Below are 16,840 nucleotides of genomic sequence, written 5' to 3'. Positions count from 1 at the left end.
CTATGTGTACCAGTGGACGCACTTGCAAAGATGAGAGTATTTGCTAGGTGGTGTTATGCCCAACCCGGAGCCTCTGTGGCCGGGCTAAATAGCTTAGTATTTTGCTTCTCTGGGTGTTCCCGAATGTGATGCAATAGTAGCAAACGAGAGCGTCATCATGAAGTCATTGCGGGACAAGGGGAAAGGGGCGGGAGAGCCCTCCCTTGAGGGGAGGAGCCCTTTCACCCGGCCCTTGAAGCACCTTCTCTTCACCGGAATTTCCCGAGAGCCTCCTCCCTCGGATAAGTCCTCTTGCAGCCGCCACCACAGAAATCTCCGTTTTCAATCCGGGGTTTTGAAATTTAGGCTCCGATCTCTACGAGACTCTCTGGAAGCCCTGCCCCCAGTTTTAAGTTTCATCCAATAAAGAACCTAAAGGAGGGGCCGGCAGGCGGGTCAGTGACGCGATGCAGATTGATTGGCATTCAGGCCACCGACGTCCTAGATTAGTCCCCAATTTCGCCAATCCAAAGGCGGGGGTGGGACCGTGCAGGCGCAGAGGATTGGGTTTGGCTGGACTCGATTTAAAGAGACAGAAGCTGTCGGGGCCCAAGAAGACGGTCCGCGAGACCCTCCCCCCAAGTTTTTGGGACCACTTGGGTCCCCAAAGCTGGGGAGATGGTTTGCGGAGGCTTTGCCTGCTCCAAGAATGCGCTCTGCGCGCTCAACGTGGTCTACATGGTGAGGTTTTGGAGGTCGGGGGAAGCTCCAGGGCGGAAAGGCCAGTGGAGAGAATGTCTAAAGGACTTCGGATGGGGAGAGGGATGTACTAGGGGTTCCGGGAAGATTCCCGGGAACTTCCGGCGAAGAGGGAATTCCTAGGGACTTCCGTGGGAAGAGGGGAGACTTCCGGTGATCAGAGGGTTTATCTAGGGGTGGGGGTGGGGGGTGATGAAGTGAAGGCTCATCGTGGGCATAAAGGCCCAGCCCTCCCTCTTCTGAATTTAGGCTTCTCCCAAATGGAAGTGATGGATGAAGCTAAATGTTCTATTTTATATTCTTAGACTTTACGCCCCCTGCCGCCTCTCAACCCTATTCCAGCCATTCTGACCTCTGATGGGAGGAGTGCCCAGGGATGGTCCCGGTCCTGGTAGTAGCACCTCTCACTCACTCACGCAAAACTCAGTTCTTTATTGTCCAGCCACCTCTCTCACCTTGGCCTTTGGCTGTGATGCACACCGGAATTCTTTTGAGATATATCCTGTTTTCCATAGCTGGTAGGCTTGTTGCTCATTGGAGTGGCTGCATGGGCTAAGGGCCTGGGTCTGGTGTCCAGCATCCATATCATCGGAGGAGTTATTGCAGTGGGAGTCTTCCTTCTTCTCATCGCGGTTGCTGGGCTGGTAGGTGCTGTCAACCACCACCAAGTACTGCTTTTCTTTGTATCCTGACCTGAAGTGATTGGGGCACTGGGGCTCTTGGGAGGACTGTTCGCTAGGAAGCTGGAAAGGAGGGTAGGAGACCTCCGGTGTTTGGGGGATATGTCTCCTTACCCTCCCTTATACCATACTCTATGAAACAAAAGCCAATGATTTTGTTTTCAACTGACATAATTGTGTAAGTTCTTCGACTGAATCAGATCGTTACTATAGGTGGAACATAAAGGAATCTAGGATTTTTTTTTTTTCCATAACTCTTCCTCTCAGTACATGATCATCCTTGGTTTGGTCTTCCTCTTCCAGTTTGGAATCTCTTGCTCATGTCTGGCTATTAACCTAAGCAAACAGGTAAGAAGGTGCCCTTTCAAGTACTTTTTCCCCCACCCTCTAACCTCTTGACTCCTCTCAGTCTGGCCCCAAAGACCATTCTTAGACCCACAACTTCCAGAGCTATTTGCTTCCTTTGGGATGTCTGGCTAACTGACCGTGAGGACCATCCAGAAGTGGGTAGTTATTGTGTCTGCACCTTTGCTTTTCAAGGACGTTAACTTTTTGCTTAAAAAGGGAAATTGAAACACTGGAGCTGGGATCAAAATGTTAGGGGATTCTTAAGATTAGCAGCATCAAATGATTTCCTTCTGCCTATATCCTCCAGACAGATGTCATCAATGCTTCTTGGTGGGTCATGAGCAACAATACCCGGGATGAACTGGAAAGAAGTTTTGATTGCTGTGGCTTGTTCAACCTTACAACCCTGGATCAACAGGATTATGCTTTCTGCACTGCAGTGAGCTGGCATGGGAGGGGGTGGGGGGTGGCGGTGGTTTGTGTGATAGAAAACTGGCTAAGGCCGATGCTCAAATTGGCAGATTTGAGCTTAATGTGATTGCCTGTCTCTAGCAGCTCACTTGTACTGGGGCTGTGTGCTGGTAGGGGTTGGGGGATGGATACAGATTCTAGAGAATTAGCCAAGTGAGCGTCCAGTCTATAGGATACTAATCAGGAACTGGAAGATAATTCCTAGGGTCATTCACCACAGTTATGATAGAGCACCCGTAGCAACTGCATCCTCCAAATATGCATATGCGTGTTTTTCACTCAGGTCTGCAAGAGCCGGAGCCCCACATGCCAGATGTGTGGAGAAAAGTTTCTTAAGCATTCAGATGAAGCCCTGAAAATCCTGGGGGGTGTTGGACTCTTCTTTAGCTTCACAGAGGTAACATTCTCTAGTTCCCTTATATCCCTTTGGTACACCTCCAAGTCTTAGCCCCAGAAATTCATAGTTCATGTTTATCTCTTTTCTCTTTGCTTCTACAGATCCTTGGTGTTTGGCTAGCGATGAGATTTCGGAATCAGAAGGATCCTCGAGCCAACCCCAGTGCCTTTCTATGAGACTCTGGATCCTTCTGACATCTTTCCTGCTGTCTGCTCTCCCTAAGCTTTTTCTTCCCCTTAGGGAAAACTTGGGGTCTGTAGCCCTTTTTGAGAAAAAGGAAAGGGCCTTTGCCATGTTCCCTAAAGATGACTGAACAGTTAGGCTTTATGCCTTGATATGTTTTGCTGGGAGAAAGATTATAAGGAACAAAGAAAAACCCTTCTTCCTTCCTCTCTTCCTAAGTGGATATGGGAAGTTTCCAGGATTACATGAGATGGGATGGCGGTTGGAGTCATTCCTGGCTGTTTCCCCTCTTCTCCCTTCCATATGCTGGACCACCTCAACACATCTTTGCTCCAAGGGTAAATCAGGGACAGATCCAGAGAGAAAACTACCAAGAACTCTTGTAATAAGGAGGACCTGGTTTGGGGAGGTTCAGTAAATATAAAAATAAAAACCATTTAAACTCTATAATCAAAGAAGCCATGTAAGTGCCTTTCCTTCCCTTGTTAGTAGAGGGGCTCCACTGACCCTGTAATCTAAAGAGAATCTGCAAGGAAGTTCCATCTTCCTAATGGTTTTTTCCAAATCCCCAAACAGTAAAGCCAATCAGAGGAAGAAATATTAAAAAAAAAAAAAGACCATATTTCTTTGTTTTGTTTGTCCTGTATAAAAAAGGATCCCAATATAAAGGTATAAAGAAGGGGAGAACAAGGGACGTATCTCTTGGTGTAAGGACACAGGATAAGGATAAGCCTCAAAAAGAAGGGTGGGAGGGGAATATTGTTAAGGCAGTAAAATATTGTCTGTAAAAAGTTGGAGGAGGAGTCTCCACAGCTTCAGAGGTGAAGGCAGAGGTTGCCTTCTCAGTGGTGGGGCTCTCCACTCAAGTGTTCAAAAGAAGGGAAATTTGGTGTCTCTCGCCTTGGTTCTGTTCCAACCATTCTGTTGCTCACTCTGCGTCACCTTCTGCCTTGTGTAGATAAGAGTGCTGCAGGGCTCGGAAGGCAGAGATTCGCTTGTGTGGGTTAAAAGTCAGCATCTCCTGAGAAGAGACGCAAATGTCAGAAAACATGGAAGAAACAAAAAGGACTCCTGCTTACCCCCAACAATACCTAGAATGGGTGATTTTTTCTATCCCTCTTGTGGACAGCCATTCAAAACAGTAATAAAAACCAGCCCGTTCATTATCAAGTCTCAGTAACAACAATGCATTTGGGTCCCTTTTATCCTGCTCCATTTCCCTCTACTGGTGGCTCAAATGGTAAAATAAACTGCCTGCAATGCAGGAGACCTGGATTCAATCCCTAGGATGACCCACTGGAGAAGGAAATGGCAACCCACTCCAGTGGGCTACAGTCCATGGGGTTGTAAAGAGTCTGACAGGACTAAGTGACAAACATGTGATTTCCCCCTGCAGTCTCGCCCTGTGCCCATGCCTGAGTCTATTACCAGCAGCAGCTGTGCTCCAGATTCCTCCAGCTCAGGGACCACCGACTGCACTGGGCGGGGCCCTCTGGGGGAAAAGGCTCCTCGGGGTAGAGAGACATCTCGGGGCCAGTCATCCTCCGGGGGCAGTCCGATCAGGCTATGGGGAACAGGAGAATTCTGGTCAGGAGGGCCCTTTTCCAGCCCCCTCTCCAGGGGCAGAGCCAGCTGCTGTCAAGGACTCAGCAGAATGCAAAGTCAAGGACTCGGAATGCAAAGTTCTTCCCCCTTGCAGGTCACTTACTCAAAGATTTTGCCTAACTGGTCAGCTTCAGAGTTTCCACAGAAGAGAGGCCTAAGGTGAAAAGAGACAGTCATTCCAGTAGCAGTTTTACAAAGACAGGGTGGTAGATACTGTTTAGTGGCTCAAAACATAGGGTGTGGAGAATAAAGAGCTACGAAATTCCTAATTCCAGAACATTTCAGAGTTTCCGGCTATGGACAAGGTGGCCAATAGTAAGTGGAAGAGCGGGCAGGGTATAGGCATGGTTTATGAATAAAAAACTTGGGAAATTCAAAATGTTTGGGATACTTGGGCCCCATACTTTCGACGAAACATCTCTGCAAAGATACAGCCAACACTCCACATGTCCACGGGTGTTGCATACGTAGACTGCAAAAGAACTTCTGGAGCACGATACCAGAGTGTAACAACCTGATGGGAATAAGTAATGCGGATGAGAATCCTGCAAGTTATTGCAAAGCACATGGAAAAACACACTCCTTCTCAACTGTTATGGGCAATCACTCTTCTCCCCCAGCCAGACCCCACTCTGGCCCCATCCTGGCCACCATCATTCTACTGACCACAGGTGTAAGTGCCATCTGGTAGCTGTAGATTCTGGCCAGGCCAAAGTCAGCCAGCTTGACTGTCCCACCACTTGTCACCAGAATGTTCTCTGGCTTCAGGTCTCGGTGAACGATGCAGTTGGCATGAAGGAAATCCAGGCCTCTTAGAAACTGGCGCATCAGATCCTGGTTTGGAAGGGGGAAGTACAGAGAAACTGGGAACTAGGTGCCACACCTGAAATTACAACAAACTACCACAAAGGTCTCAAGCTACCTCTCAGTGTCTGCCCGCCCTACTTACCTTTATGGTCTCCACTGGCAAGCCTGGTGGGGGTGCCTTGTCCAGATACGTCCTGAGGTCTTGGTCCACATGCTCAAACACCAGGGTCACTTTGGTCTCCCGGTCAGTTCGGGCTGTTGCACAGACGTCCATGAGCCTGGCCAGAACAAATGGTCACTCATTGAGCAATGGTCTTGGACCCAACATGGCCTCCCCTATTTCCTCAGGGTTCCCACTCCTCTTCTGACCACCACTTCACATCTACAGGTTAGGCTGTCTTTTTCCTTTCACGACCCACTCCCACCCTTCCATCTTCTTCTCACCTGACAACATTGGGATGCTCAAAAGCCTCCAGACGCCGCAGTAAGGCCACCTCCCGAACGGTGCTGATGGGCAGGCCCCCTCCAGCACCTCCTCCATTGGGGACTCTTACACTCTTGAGGGCCACAAAGTGGCCACTGTGGGGATCACGGGCCTTGTACACTGTCCCATAGGCACCGACACCAATCTCAGCCACTGGCTCATATCGAGAGGTAGCCATTCTCAGACCAGAGGAGACCCTACAATCACAGAGGCTCAGTGAGCCTGCAGCAACAAAGTGACTCCCACAAAAGACATCACAAAGACAACACCAACAGCATTCCCAAACTTCCCTGAAGGCAGCCCCCTAGGTAACACAATAACTCTAACCCCAAACCCTCCCAGCCACGTGAGGCCCTATAACTTTTTCAAAGATGCATTTTCCTTGGGGACCATCAAGCCCCACACAAGGGAAATCCCATAAGACACACCCCCTACACCAAAGACCCGACACCCAGTTCCTGAAATTACACCTCCCTTCGGCCACAAAGGAACATTATCACATCCTGCCCCACTTCCCGCCCTCGAGCAACCCTTCCATAACCAGCCCGCGTAGGAAGCAGTGGAGGGCGAGAATGGTCCCCATTCCTGAAAAGGGTTACACTCACCTCGCCCCGTGTCAGGAGCTTCGGGGTCGGCCCGTTATCCGGACCCCGGAGCCGGTTCCTGCAGCGCCATACACTCAAGGTCTGTCCTGGGTAGCTGGACGCTATGGGCCCGACCATAGACACAGGCCGCAGGCTAGAGCGGCCCCCTTTACCCCCACCCTCACCATGTGACCAGCTGCCAAAGAGGCGCGCGGAAATTGGAGGGGCGGGGCGAACGCCGGACGTTCGGACCACGTGACCGGACTACTCATGCGCAGAGGGGCAGCCAGAAAGCGGCTTTGAACGAGAAAGGGGCGAGGAGGGGAAAGAGGCGGAGAGAGATGGCAACCACATGATCTGTTGCTATCACACGTGACCGCTTGACATTGCTTGGAGGAGCAGAGGTGTGGTTACGCTGAAGGGCACGTGACTGGCTGCCTTAACTCTGGCTGGGGCGGTGGGGCGGGGGAAGAGAGAGGGTGGAGTCCAATGCGGTGCCATGGCAACCTGGGCCACCCAGGATTCCCAACTCCGGGCTGCAAGCCGAGCCTGAGTCTCACTACCTGTCTCTCACTCTCTCTAAGCGGGGAGATGGGTCGAGGGACGGGAGGTGGTGCAGTCGTCTTTCTGCTCCATCGCTAGCGGAAAACATGTTCTCATTTGTGTCTTTGTTTCATTCATTCATTCAGCAAATGTTTACTGAGTCCTTGCTTCCTGTGTGTATGTGGGGTTTCTTTTTTTTGTTAATTTTTTTTCGAGTCGCAGACACTTGACCTTTTGTTCAACTAGTGATAAGGTTATCTATAAAGATACAGTCACATATTTTATATGTGGTCATATAAAATAGGGAGTAGACGGTGCCCAGTTCAGTTCAGTTGCTCAGTCGTGTCTGACTCTTTGCGACCCCATGGACTACAGCACGCCAGGCTTCCCTGTCCATCACCAACTCCCGGAGCTTACTCAAACTCATGTCCATCCAGTCAGTGATGCCATCCAACCATCTCATCCTCTGTCGTCCTCTTCTCCTCCCGCCTTCAATCTTTCCCAGCATCAGGGCCTTTTCTAGTGAGTCAGTTCTTTGCATCAGGTGGCCAAAGTATTGCAGTTTCAGCTTCAGCATCAGTCCTTCCAATGAATATTCAGGACTGATTTCCTTTGGGATAGACTGGTTGGATTTCCTTGCAGTCCAAGAGACTGCCCATCTGAGGACAAAACTAGGATTAAAGGGCTAATGGAAGGCAGGTTAGTACAATAATCCAACAGGACGTGTGGCAAGGTAATGTCGTCCCCTCTTTCCAACTTCCAAAGCAGAGACCAGATACCTGCTGACAGAGAAGTTATTGATGAGCTGGAAAGAGGAATACTTGGGAGTATTCTTTAAGGTTCTTTTCTGCAGTAAGATGGTATGACATGTGTGTATGATATTATATACATCACATATAGATAGACATAGGAGTGAGCGAGCATGAGCAAGAAAGTTACCACCACACTGCATGAAAGTGAGTGTTCCCTTCTGCAAACCTTGTGACTCCTTATATGGGGTTGTTGCATTTCTCTTTTTTTCCCCTATGGCAAGCTTTCCTAGCCCTTGTCCTAAGAGACTTTTCCCAAACAACCTTTGCTCACAGACATCTAGGTAGACAACAGGCAAGTTTCTCTGACTTCTCTTGTCTTACTGACTCCAACTTCTTTGTCTCCCAATCCTTTGAGAGAATGGGAATAAGGAAAAGAAGAGATCAATTTCTCATTTATGATAAACTGTCTAAAATCTGAAAGTGAAAGAGGAGAGTGAAAAAGTTGGCTTAAAGCTCAACATTCAGAAAACGAAGATCATGGCATCTGGTCTCATCACTCCATGGGAAATAGATGGGGAAACAGTGGGAACAGTGTCAGACTTTATTTTTTTGGGCTCCAAAATCACTACAGATGGTGACTGCAGCCATGAAATTAAAAGACGCTTACTCCTTGGAAGAAAAGTTATGACCAACCTAGATAGTATGTTCAAAAGCAGAGACATTACTTTGCCGACTAAGGTCCGTCTAGTCAAGGCTATGGTTTTTCCTGTGGTCATGTGTGGATGTGAGAGTTGGACTGTGAAGAAGGTTGAGTGCCAAAGAATTGATGCTTTTGAACTGTGGTGTTGGACAAGACTCTTGGGAGTCCCTTGGACTGCAAAGAGATCCAACCAGTCCATTCTGAAGGAGATCAGCCCTGGGATTTCTTTGGAAGGAATGATGCTAAAGCTGAAACTCCAGTACTTTGGCCACCTCATGCGAAGAGTTGACTCATTGGAAAAGACTTCGACGCTGGGAGGGATTGGGGGCAGGAGGAGAAGGGGATGACAGAGGATGAGATGGCTGGATGGCATCACTGACTCGATGGAGGTGAATCTGAGTGAACTCCGGGAGTTGGTGATGGACAGGGAGGCCTGGTGTGCTGTGATTCACGGGGTCGCAAAGAGTCGGACACGATTGAGCGACTGAACTGAACTGAACTAAAATCTGAAACCATTCTATTACTCTATTTGCTCTCCTTGTGCCCTGAACTTCTATTCTTAATCATCTGGCTGAGGATATGAGTTCAAGCCTGAGATTCATATAAACCATGCTCCAGGCCCAAATGGAAGACATGTCAGTACAGATTTACCCTCTTTGCATTCTGATAGTTGTAGTCCTGGACCTTTGCTGGCAAAGGCAACTGGAATTCTGGTAAGAAAAATCCCAAGGTGCTAACTAATTAAGGGGCTTGTGAGGTGAATGTTTCATTGACTATTTTGCTAGGATTGGTGGGTCTGTAAACCTCTGGAAGGCTAAGTGTCTCTGAGTGTTTTAAACTTTCATCCTACACCAGCAAGGTCCCACTTTAGCCTCACCCTCCACATAAGCTCACTGTTTTTAAAATAGAAGTCATCCTCCATCTTGGCTTGGGTTCCAGACCCTTTTTCTGATTCATTCATCCATCCATCCAAAATATTTGAATGATTTGTAACACCATTACTCTCCTTAATCACTTTCTATTGAGGATCTTTAGTTTGGCAGTCTGTCCCTGATTACATACCCTCCCTTTTCCTGTTAATTACTTTTTTTACTAATTAATTTTTTTTCCCAGTGTGTTTGACCCAGTGAGCTTCCCTGGAATTCCTTTTCCCACAGCATTGATAAGGAGAGGAGAAGAAGGATGTAACCATAAGGCAGAAATAAGGGATGAGAAGGTTACAACTGGTTCTCAGGGTCAAGACCCCCCATACAACAAAGAGCTAAGCATGTGTGTGCATGCGCGGGTGTGTATGTGTGTGTGTTAGGTACGGTTCACTTCAGTGCAGTGGTGGTGGGTCAGGGGAATACCAGGAAAGACACTCACCCCTTTAACACTCTGCTCCTTTGCTCACTCACCTCCCTCACACAATTACACACTTCTGTTTTTCATACAATCCAATTCCACCCCTTACACATTCATCTCTTCCACAGTCCCACACTGTGCACACTTTTCAGTCTTTTGTGTAAAAGTGTTTATTGCTTGAGCCCATGTCTTGCTCACTCACCTCGGACCCTTGCTTAGCTTTCTTTCTTTGCACACTCCCATTTTGCACAAGCCTCTCCCTCCCTGGTGCACCTGCGTCTGTTACCACTCACCTTCCATCCTCACCCGCTCCCCCCTCTCAACACCCCCATTCACACACCTATTCTCTTACCCATGTGCACACTCCCCTTCCTTGGCCACTCCCCTCCCTCCACCCTCCCCCGGGTTCGCACACTCGCCCCCGCCTCTGGGGACACCTGCTCGTGCGGGGCAGGGCGGGGATGCGCAGCCGCGGCCACTTCTCCTCCTTTCCCCCTCCCCGCCCCGCCCCTCCCTCCATCCCTCACCGGCTCCCCGGCTCCCGCCCCTCCCGCCCCGCCCGCCCGCCGCTCCGGGGGGGTCTCCGCCGCCGCCGCCGCCGGAAGGAGCCGCCATTTGCCACCGCCGAGCGCACGGGCCGAGCCGGAGCCGGAGCCGGAGCCGGAGCGGGACTGGGGCCAGGAGGACGGCGATGGGGGGCGGCCCCGGCGCAGGAGGGCCGGGGCTCGTAACCCCGGGGGCCCGGCCCGCTCCGGACCCGGACCCGCGGGGCGCGGCACCCTGAGCCCACTCCCACCCCGCCCCCTGCCCCAGCCATGGCTGCCCGCCCCGCCGCCCCCGGGCCGCCAGCCCTCTCGCCCCGCAAACCCCGGAGTCCCGGCGGCGGCAGCAGTGAACGGTTCTCGCAGGCCCCGTAGACCTCAGCCGGGCTTGCCTCTCCAGCGCGCGCCCCCTTCCCGGCCTTGTCCTCTCCCTTCCCCCAGCCGCCTGAGAGCCCCCCTTGCACGCCGCCCCCCGCCCCCCGGCGCCCGGACGATGCTCAAGTCTCGGCTCCGCATGTTCCTGAACGAGCTGAAGCTGCTGGTGCTGACGGGCGGGGGGCGGCCCCGGGCCGAGCCGCAGCCCCGGGGGGGCGGGGGAGGCGGCTGCGGCTGGGCACCCTTCGCCGGCTGCTCGGCCCGGGACGGCGACGGAGACGAAGAGGAGTACTACGGGTCAGAGCCGAGAGCCCGGGGCCTGGCCGGCGACAAGGAGCCGCGGGCCGGACCCCCGCCGCCGCCCGCGCCGCCGCCGCCGCCCCCGGGCGCTCTGGACGCCCTGTCGCTCAGCAGCAGCCTGGACAGCGGGCTCCGAACCCCTCAGTGCCGAATCTGCTTCCAAGGCCCTGAGCAGGTCAGGCCCGGGCACCTGGCGGGGCGGGGAGGGGTGGGGGCGCGCACCTGGGGCGTCCGGGGAGACCGGGAGCAGGGGGCGGGGCCTGAGGAGGCTGGGCGGGACCCAGGGACCTGGGGTGGAAATGGAGTGAGGTTGGGGGGCTTGGCTGAAGACTCCAGGAGCGCAGATTTGGGGTGGAGGCGGATCAGGGGTCTCCAGGAAGGGGTGGGGCTTTCTCTTGGGGGCGCCTCAAATCCTTCTCTCGGCTTAACCGAGACAGCCTTTCTCCCCCACTTCTCTTACCCCAGGGTCTCTGTAGGCTGAGGGCCGGGAGATGGGCAGACAGGAGAATGCTTCTGTTCCCACCTTGAAAGGAGGCGCCCAGCCGGTTCCCTCGCCTCCCTCAGTAGTTCTCTCCGTGGGGCACTTTTCTTCATTTCCCATTCCACAACTTTCTTTCTCATGCCAAAGAATATTCTTTGTTTAAATGTTATGGACAAAGTTGTCCTGGGATAGTACCAAGGGGGTGTCTCTTCCTGTCTTGAGAAATTACTTGATTAAAGGGGAACAGCCTCCACTCCCACCCTTAGGATATCTTCCTTTCTGATTCTTGGAAACTGAGGACTGTAACCTATCCCAGTCTGCACCACATCTGTGAAACACTTTACAGTGATGGAATGGGTTAGGAAGGCATGGCTCAGAAGCTCGCACTTCTGTTTCTCCAGATCCTAACGGGTGGCCCTCCATTTGGGAAACCTTAAGGAGCACCCTCCTCAAACTCTAGGAACAGAGAAGACCCAGTATTTACCAGCCAACTCCCCCCTCCCCATCCCTTCTCTTGTCTCTTCTATTGGGTCCGGGAAGTTTACCTTGAACTCTAAATTTTTTTCTTTTGGGCTTGTAGCCTTAGCGTCTTGCTTTGTTTTGGTTGAAAGGCCTGATTTTTCTTTTTTCTTTTTTCTTTTTTTAAGGTAGGAGACACCTGGAGAAGAGGTTTCTCTCTCTGGAGTGGAGAGGACTGTGGTCGGGTGGCGATAGCTGACAGGGACTCTCCTTACTCTTCCTCCAGGGGGAGCTCCTGAGCCCCTGCCGTTGCGATGGCTCAGTGCGCTGTACTCACCAGCCCTGCCTCATCCGCTGGATCAGCGAGAGGGGCTCCTGGAGCTGTGAGCTCTGCTACTTCAAGTACCAGGTCCTGGCAATCAGCACCAAGAACCCCTTGCAGGTGAGGTATAAGGGGAGCACTCTGAGACTGGGGCAAGGGCCTTTCAGCAATTAGAATCAGGGACCTTCCAGGCAGCTTATTTCATTCATTTACTCTTGCTTCAAAGTCACCCTATCCTCCATTATCATAATCTTCTGTCTATAATCTCCCTTCCTTCGTTTACTCACAAAGACATTTATTGGGCGCCACCTGTGTGCCAGGCCCTGGGACAACAAAAGATGAAAAGGCAGTGGCGCTGCTGTTACTGCTGGAAGCATACATGTAGAGTGATCTATGTGTCAAGTTCTTGGTGTGTATTAACTCTTTTAATCCTAGTAATTATGTACCATTAGTATCTGCATTTCAAGTCAGTGAGGACATTGATGCACAAGTAAATTTTAAAACTTGCCCGAAGTTACTCAGCCAGAAAGTGAGTGAGGATTTGGAATTCAGATCCTAGATGATCTGATTTCAGAGCAGTTGTCTGTCATGCCTTTCTAAAATAAGACAAGAAATGGTCTCAAACAATATAAGAAGTGCCACATTCTAGACTTGATCAAGGCACAGAGAAGACAGATTATTAGTCCTACCTGAAGGGTTTCAGGAAGGCTCCTGGTGCATCCTCCTGATAAGGGCAACCCTAACCTGGCTTTCCATCTCTTTCTGTGACTTTTTGGAGCCTTTTCTCCCATACAGTGGCAGGCCATCTCCCTGACGGTCATCGAGAAGGTCCAGATTGCAGCCATAGTTCTGGGCTCACTCTTCCTCGTCGCCAGCATCTCCTGGCTCATCTGGTCCTCACTTAGCCCTTCAGCCAAGTGGCAACGGCAAGATCTGCTCTTTCAGATCTGCTATGGCATGTACGGCTTCATGGATGTCGTCTGCATAGGTGAGGGCACCTCTCTCTCTCTCTCACCTGCTCAGCATCTTCCTCCAACTGACACACTTCACTTTCCCTGCCCATTCCCTCAGTTTCATGGCCACGTTTTCTACCATTGAGAACCTTTAGGGCAATCCTGGTGTCCCTCCCTTCCCTGCTTCTCCTGGCCCTTTGCAACGCTATCTCCACCCCTCCTGGAGAAATGTTGGCTTAAGTACCTCTGGTTCTAGGTCTGGGCAGCATTGACTCTGGACTTCTTATCCTCTTGCTCAGGCCTCATCGTCCATGAAGGCTCCTCCGTCTACCGTATCTTCAAGCGCTGGCAGGCAGTAAACCAGCAGTGGAAGGTCCTGAATTATGACAAGACCAAGGACATAGGAGGAGATGCAGGGGGAGGGACGGCAGGGAAGCCGGGCCCCAGGACCTCACGGACGGGCCCCCCTACTGGGGCCACCAGCCGCCCCCCGGCGGCCCAGCGCATGCGGACGCTCTTGCCTCAGCGCTGTGGCTACACAATCCTGCATCTCCTTGGACAGCTGCGGCCACCAGATGCCCGTTCCAGTTCCAGTTCTGGCCGTGAGGTGGTCATGAGGGTCACCACGGTCTGAACTCCAGGAGTGGGGATGCTGAGTCAATGCATCGGCCAGAGATAAGCTGTCATGGCTGCTGGAGGTACCACCTGGACAAGGTGTTTGGGGCACACTGCCTCCACCAGTGAGGATCTCTGTGGACAGCTTCAAGCTGGAGACATTGTCTGGCCTCTACTGCCCACTGGGTAGAGACACCTGGATACATTCCAGCCCCCACTGACAGCCCCTCACACTCATCCTGGGGCAACCAGTGGGTAGGTGGGGAGAGCATCATTTCTTCCCTAGAGAACCGTCCTTACCTCAGCTCCTAGGGCCTCCAGCCCCCCAGCTCCACTATGGTGACTTGGTGAAGGGGGACCAATGCCAGAAGAAAGGGGCTGTAGACCCCCCCATTCCCTACCCCATGGCCACAGGGCAGCTGGCAATAAGACTAGTATACATTGACCTCCCGTTCCCTGCATGAGGGCGGGGGTACTTCCCTGTGCTCCACCTCCCCCCCCATTGCATGGGGGGGAAGGGCATAAAGAATCATTTATATGCACATGGAGACTCCTTTCTCATCCGGGGGTTTTCTGGAGGGTTGGGAGGCGTGGGGAAGTTTCTCTGCAGAGGTTGCAAATCCCAAATGCAGGAGTGGTTTCTGAGTTAGAGGTGTAACTCCCACTTGGTGGTGAATAATTCACATTGGCTGCTAGGTGGCAGTGCTCAGAAGCATCTCAGGGGTGGACCTGATAACCTGGGTGTTGTGTGATTTAGAAAAAAAATTTCCCCACCGTGGTTTTCCTGTCTACCTCCTAGGGCTGGATTGAGGATAAATGAGGGACAGGTTGAATGCCATCGTAGGGAAAATCAGTGATTTCTAGACCAGTTGATGGTGCATTTATTTCAAATAATAGCTGATTTACAAATTCCAAAGTGTTTTTCAACTGGAGTTACACAGAGTCTTGGAAATTTGTGTTAAGTATCATAATAGATACAGAAAATTTGAGGGGAAATAGACATTGCAAATGTGAAGGATGGTGGTTATTTGCAAAAATGAGAGCTCCTCCAATCCCCTAAACATTGGGGGCTGGAGCAGTCCTTGTTCAGGGAATCTTGCAGGTTCTATCAATCCCTACTAGGTAATGTGCTTACCAGGAAAAGTGGTGTGAAGTGAATTTGGACTCATTTGGAGTGAGACAGACAGACTCTCCCAGGGTTATGAGTCTCCAGCCCCAGTTTAAGCTCCCTTGTTCAGGGCCACAGGTCTGATCCTGGTGTGCCCCAGCTAGTTGATATTAACTGGAATATCTTGTGCTTGGAGGCAGGAGTGTAGAGGGCTGAAAAAGGTTTGGGAAGGACTGATGAAGATGCCAGCGTGATGCCTGGTCCCTTTTTCTTGCGGCCTTGGGGCTGTGTGTTATATGAAGGATGGTGTCTTTTACGTGAACTATTCATCAGCAATTAAAATAATTACTTCATAACATTGTTGAAGTCAGATCCAGAGACCTCTCCTATTATTGGTCCTCCTCTCAAGGAAGGCTCTGCTTTGTCTTCTCCCTGGGGGTGTTTTGGTAATGCTTCTCTATTAAAGGTCACATATCCTTGCCCAGGAAATGGTCCTCCCCAATCCCTCTCCAGAAGGGGTCTCAGCCGCTGTCCATGGTGCTGGCACCCAGACTCACTTGGGAGTATAGGAATCAGAGGTGTACTTGAGTGTGAGTAACCTGGAAGTGTTGAAGTGTATCACCTCCAACCTCAGAGGGGATTAAAGTGAAGAGAAAACAGGCTAAGCCCTATCCCCCACCTCCGCCCCCTACTTTTCCAGTGAGAAATAGTCTCCCCAGAGAGACAACCTTCCGCATTCCCCACCTGGGGATACAGAAGGACCAGACTTCACTGATTTGCCTTTCACAGACTAGCTGGTGAGAACCAGAAGGGAGTCAGCAAAACTAAGTGACTCCAAGTTCTTATCCAAGTAGATAGGGTTTAGGTAGGTATGAGACAGGTGGGATTTCCTGTGCCAACACTTAGCTTTCCCCCTTGATGGCCCCACATAAAGACTTAGATATAACCAAGAATATAGGCACTTAACGCACAAGCACACTGTCCATTTCTGTGCTGGGTCCTAAAACAGGGCTAAGTGAGACAGCATTTTCCCTTCCCCTTCAGGACCATTGGAGGTATAGGTATGGAGGTTGGGACTGGCAATCTATTTTGTCCTCTCTCCTTTTTCTACCTTTAAAGGATTATTGTCCAGGAAAGGGTCATAACATCTGCTGCCCTTCTTAAGTGAGCAGGCCTACTTTCCCATGAGGAGTGTGAATGTGAAAAATCTTGACCACTGATTCCAGGGGAAAGGGTCTGAGCGGAATTGGGGAGTTAACTCTCCCTCTAAGCTTAGAACTGCCCCAAATCAGGTCACTTAAGTTCAAGTCGAGCTAGTGATAGTGAGTAGGATTAGAGACTGAGAACGCAGCTGAGAAGGAGCTGAGAGGAGGAGCAGTAACCCAAACCTTGGTCTTTGCACATGGTTGGGAGTATACCTTACCCCTCTGTAGATCTTAACATAAATAGATAGCCCCCAGAAGGCTAGTGGCTGATGGAGTTTCTGTGGAAGGGAGCCATGTCTAGGGCAGGGGCTGAGGTGGTGAGAGGAGGAGGAAGTGTGAAGTGAAATCTCCGTCTCCATCTGCTAATTGGAATGGAGGGGAGCAGGAAGAAGGGGGACAAGTCCTGACATGGGGAGGGTAAGCTAGGCTACAAAAGGTGCTGCAGGGAAGGTGCTGAGAGATTTATTTGTATGGAAGATGAGTTAATCTATATGCATCACGAGTAGAGAACTGAGTCCAGCCTCTGGGGGGCCAGAGAGTGCTGACTCAGGGGAACAGGGACTCTTGCTGCCCACTCCTCTTCTGCTTTGGTGCCCTAGGGCTTCTAGCCACCCCCACACTTGGCGTTCATCCTCTCTGACGCCACCTCTCTGTCTGTATCCTTATCTTTCTCTGAAGGAAATTACCTTGGAGCAACATCTCTAAAGAGGGCAGAGTGGCCATGCTAAGGTGTCCTTTTAGTCCTGGCAGTCCAGGTTTCAAAAGCACTCCTCTGCCAAACAGTCAACCATCTCTGGCCATCTCTGCAAGTCCCTCCCCACCCCTTTTAACAGCCTAGCCCTTG

The 16,840-nt window shown here is 51.2% G+C and overlaps 3 protein-coding genes across 7 annotated transcripts; 2 read left to right on the top strand and 1 right to left on the bottom strand.

Moving 5' to 3' along the window:
* Positions 1-549: 549 nt before the first annotated feature.
* TSPAN31 (tetraspanin 31) lies at positions 550-3,517 on the top strand. Of its 5 annotated transcripts, none has more exons than XM_068969949.1 (6): positions 550-720; positions 1,254-1,382; positions 1,722-1,766; positions 2,074-2,205; positions 2,521-2,634; positions 2,736-3,517. In XM_068969949.1, exons 1-6 carry the CDS (start codon positions 658-660, stop codon positions 2,808-2,810), a joined length of 558 nt encoding a protein of 185 aa, XP_068826050.1. In that variant the 5' UTR covers positions 550-657; the 3' UTR covers positions 2,811-3,517. The 5 variants fall into 5 exon arrangements, with proteins under 5 accessions (XP_068826050.1, XP_068826049.1, XP_068826052.1 ...); XM_068969948.1 differs by having other exon boundaries at positions 1,254-1,421; positions 1,686-1,766; XM_068969952.1 differs by having other exon boundaries at positions 614-720; positions 1,044-1,421; positions 1,686-1,766.
* On the bottom strand, positions 3,387-6,455 carry CDK4 (cyclin dependent kinase 4). Its single transcript, XM_068969947.1, has 8 exons — positions 6,319-6,455; positions 5,674-5,910; positions 5,372-5,507; positions 5,089-5,256; positions 4,827-4,936; positions 4,526-4,576; positions 4,246-4,381; positions 3,387-3,838 (listed from the first exon to the last, which is right to left on the bottom strand). Exons 2-8 carry the CDS (start codon positions 5,889-5,891, stop codon positions 3,746-3,748), a joined length of 912 nt encoding a protein of 303 aa, XP_068826048.1. The 5' UTR covers positions 5,892-5,910; positions 6,319-6,455; the 3' UTR covers positions 3,387-3,745.
* A 4,216-nt stretch (positions 6,456-10,671) lies between these two features.
* On the top strand, positions 10,672-13,753 carry MARCHF9 (membrane associated ring-CH-type finger 9). Its single transcript, XM_068971892.1, has 4 exons — positions 10,672-11,028; positions 12,080-12,235; positions 12,911-13,103; positions 13,368-13,753. The coding sequence occupies exons 1-4, from the start codon at positions 10,672-10,674 to the stop codon at positions 13,700-13,702; spliced, it is 1,041 nt and encodes a 346-aa protein (XP_068827993.1). The 3' UTR covers positions 13,703-13,753.
* The last annotated feature ends 3,087 nt before the right edge of the window (positions 13,754-16,840 follow it).

This window comes from Capricornis sumatraensis, chromosome 4, assembly GCF_032405125.1.
Source record: "Capricornis sumatraensis isolate serow.1 chromosome 4, serow.2, whole genome shotgun sequence".
Classification (NCBI taxonomy): Eukaryota; Metazoa; Chordata; class Mammalia; order Artiodactyla; family Bovidae; genus Capricornis; species Capricornis sumatraensis.
This window is presented reverse-complemented; position numbering and strand designations above follow the sequence as displayed.